We start from the raw sequence: 1254 nt of genomic DNA on the forward strand, positions 1-1254 counted from the left end.
ATTTTTTTTTTTTTTTTTTTTTTTTTTAAATCAAAAAATGTGGGTGTAATATTATAGGTTAGGAATATGATATTTATTTTATACATAAATTAAAAAAAAAAATATATATATATATATAAATATGAAATATTAAATCTGAAAGACTTTGAAATTTCTTTAAATCATAATTTATAATTTTTGCTGAATATATACTTTGTTATAAAATTAATATATTTTTTTTTTCTTTACTTTTTTATCTTGTCTTTATTATTCTTTGACATGAAAATAGAACAAAAACAAGTAAATAATGAAGATATAAAATAATATTGTTTCGATTTGGTAATATTTCTTAAAAATAACAATTAGTAATTATATAAAGAAAAAAAAAGGTTTATTCTATATTGATAATGTATTCATTTTATTTTATTATTACATTTTTTTAATAATTTAAGATGGTTTTTATTATGATAAATTTACATGGAATAGGGCATCTGTTTAAATGATTAATATATATATATATATATATATATATATATATATATATATATTTAATCAAAATGAAATTTTTTTCTTTCTGTACTTTTTTATAATATATACATATAATAACATACTTATGTATAAATACATACACAAATACGTACATTTATTCATATATATATATATATATATATAGCACATTTTCATATTAACATATTTTAATTAAACATGTTGATATACAGAAACAAATTATAAAAAGGTATATTTAAATAAAAATTAAGGAATATAATGTGAATAATTTAATACGTTGTAAAAATTATTTCAAATATATATTTATATACAAAAAAAGGAATAAAAGGTGTGTTTAAATAGTTCATGTCATTTTATTCTATCCTATCTTTACTTTGTTCTTGTCATATATAAATTTTTTTCAATAGAGAAAATAAATTAACCTGAACATTCCACATTTTAATTATCATATTGGCTATCCAATTAACTTAACTTCAACACTAGATTTTTTATTGTCTTTCGAATTAGCATTTTGGTATTGTTTTGATAACAAATAATAAAAGTATTTATTATTAATTTTCTGCCTATTATAAGCCTAAAAAAAAAAAAAAAAAAAAAAAAAAAAAAAAAAAAAATTATACAGATAAAAAAAAAAAAAAAATATTTTTATTTTTTTTTTTATTTTTTTTTTTTTTTTTATATAAAAAAATTTTTTTTATTTTATATACTTTTTTTTTTTTAAAAATACTCATATTTTTTAAATTATTAATATTATAAAGAAAAAAGGGT

The 1254-nt window shown here is 14.2% G+C and overlaps 1 protein-coding gene across 1 annotated transcript in view; it reads right to left on the reverse strand.

Annotated features, from left to right (window-relative positions):
* Positions 1 to 940: 940 nt before the first annotated feature.
* PRSY57_1436000 (hypothetical protein) overlaps positions 941 to 1254 on the reverse strand; it is a gene marked incomplete at both ends in the record, with an annotated part of 3237 nt that continues 2923 nt past the window's right edge. The window contains one exon of the mRNA XM_012909959.2: positions 941 to 1060. Within this exon, the coding sequence (XP_012765413.2) occupies positions 941 to 1060 (120 nt within the window). The remainder of the gene's footprint in view (positions 1061 to 1254) is intronic.

The sequence above is a fragment of the Plasmodium reichenowi genome, chromosome 14 (assembly GCF_001601855.1).
Source record: "Plasmodium reichenowi strain SY57 chromosome 14, whole genome shotgun sequence".
Classification (NCBI taxonomy): Eukaryota; Apicomplexa; class Aconoidasida; order Haemosporida; family Plasmodiidae; genus Plasmodium; species Plasmodium reichenowi.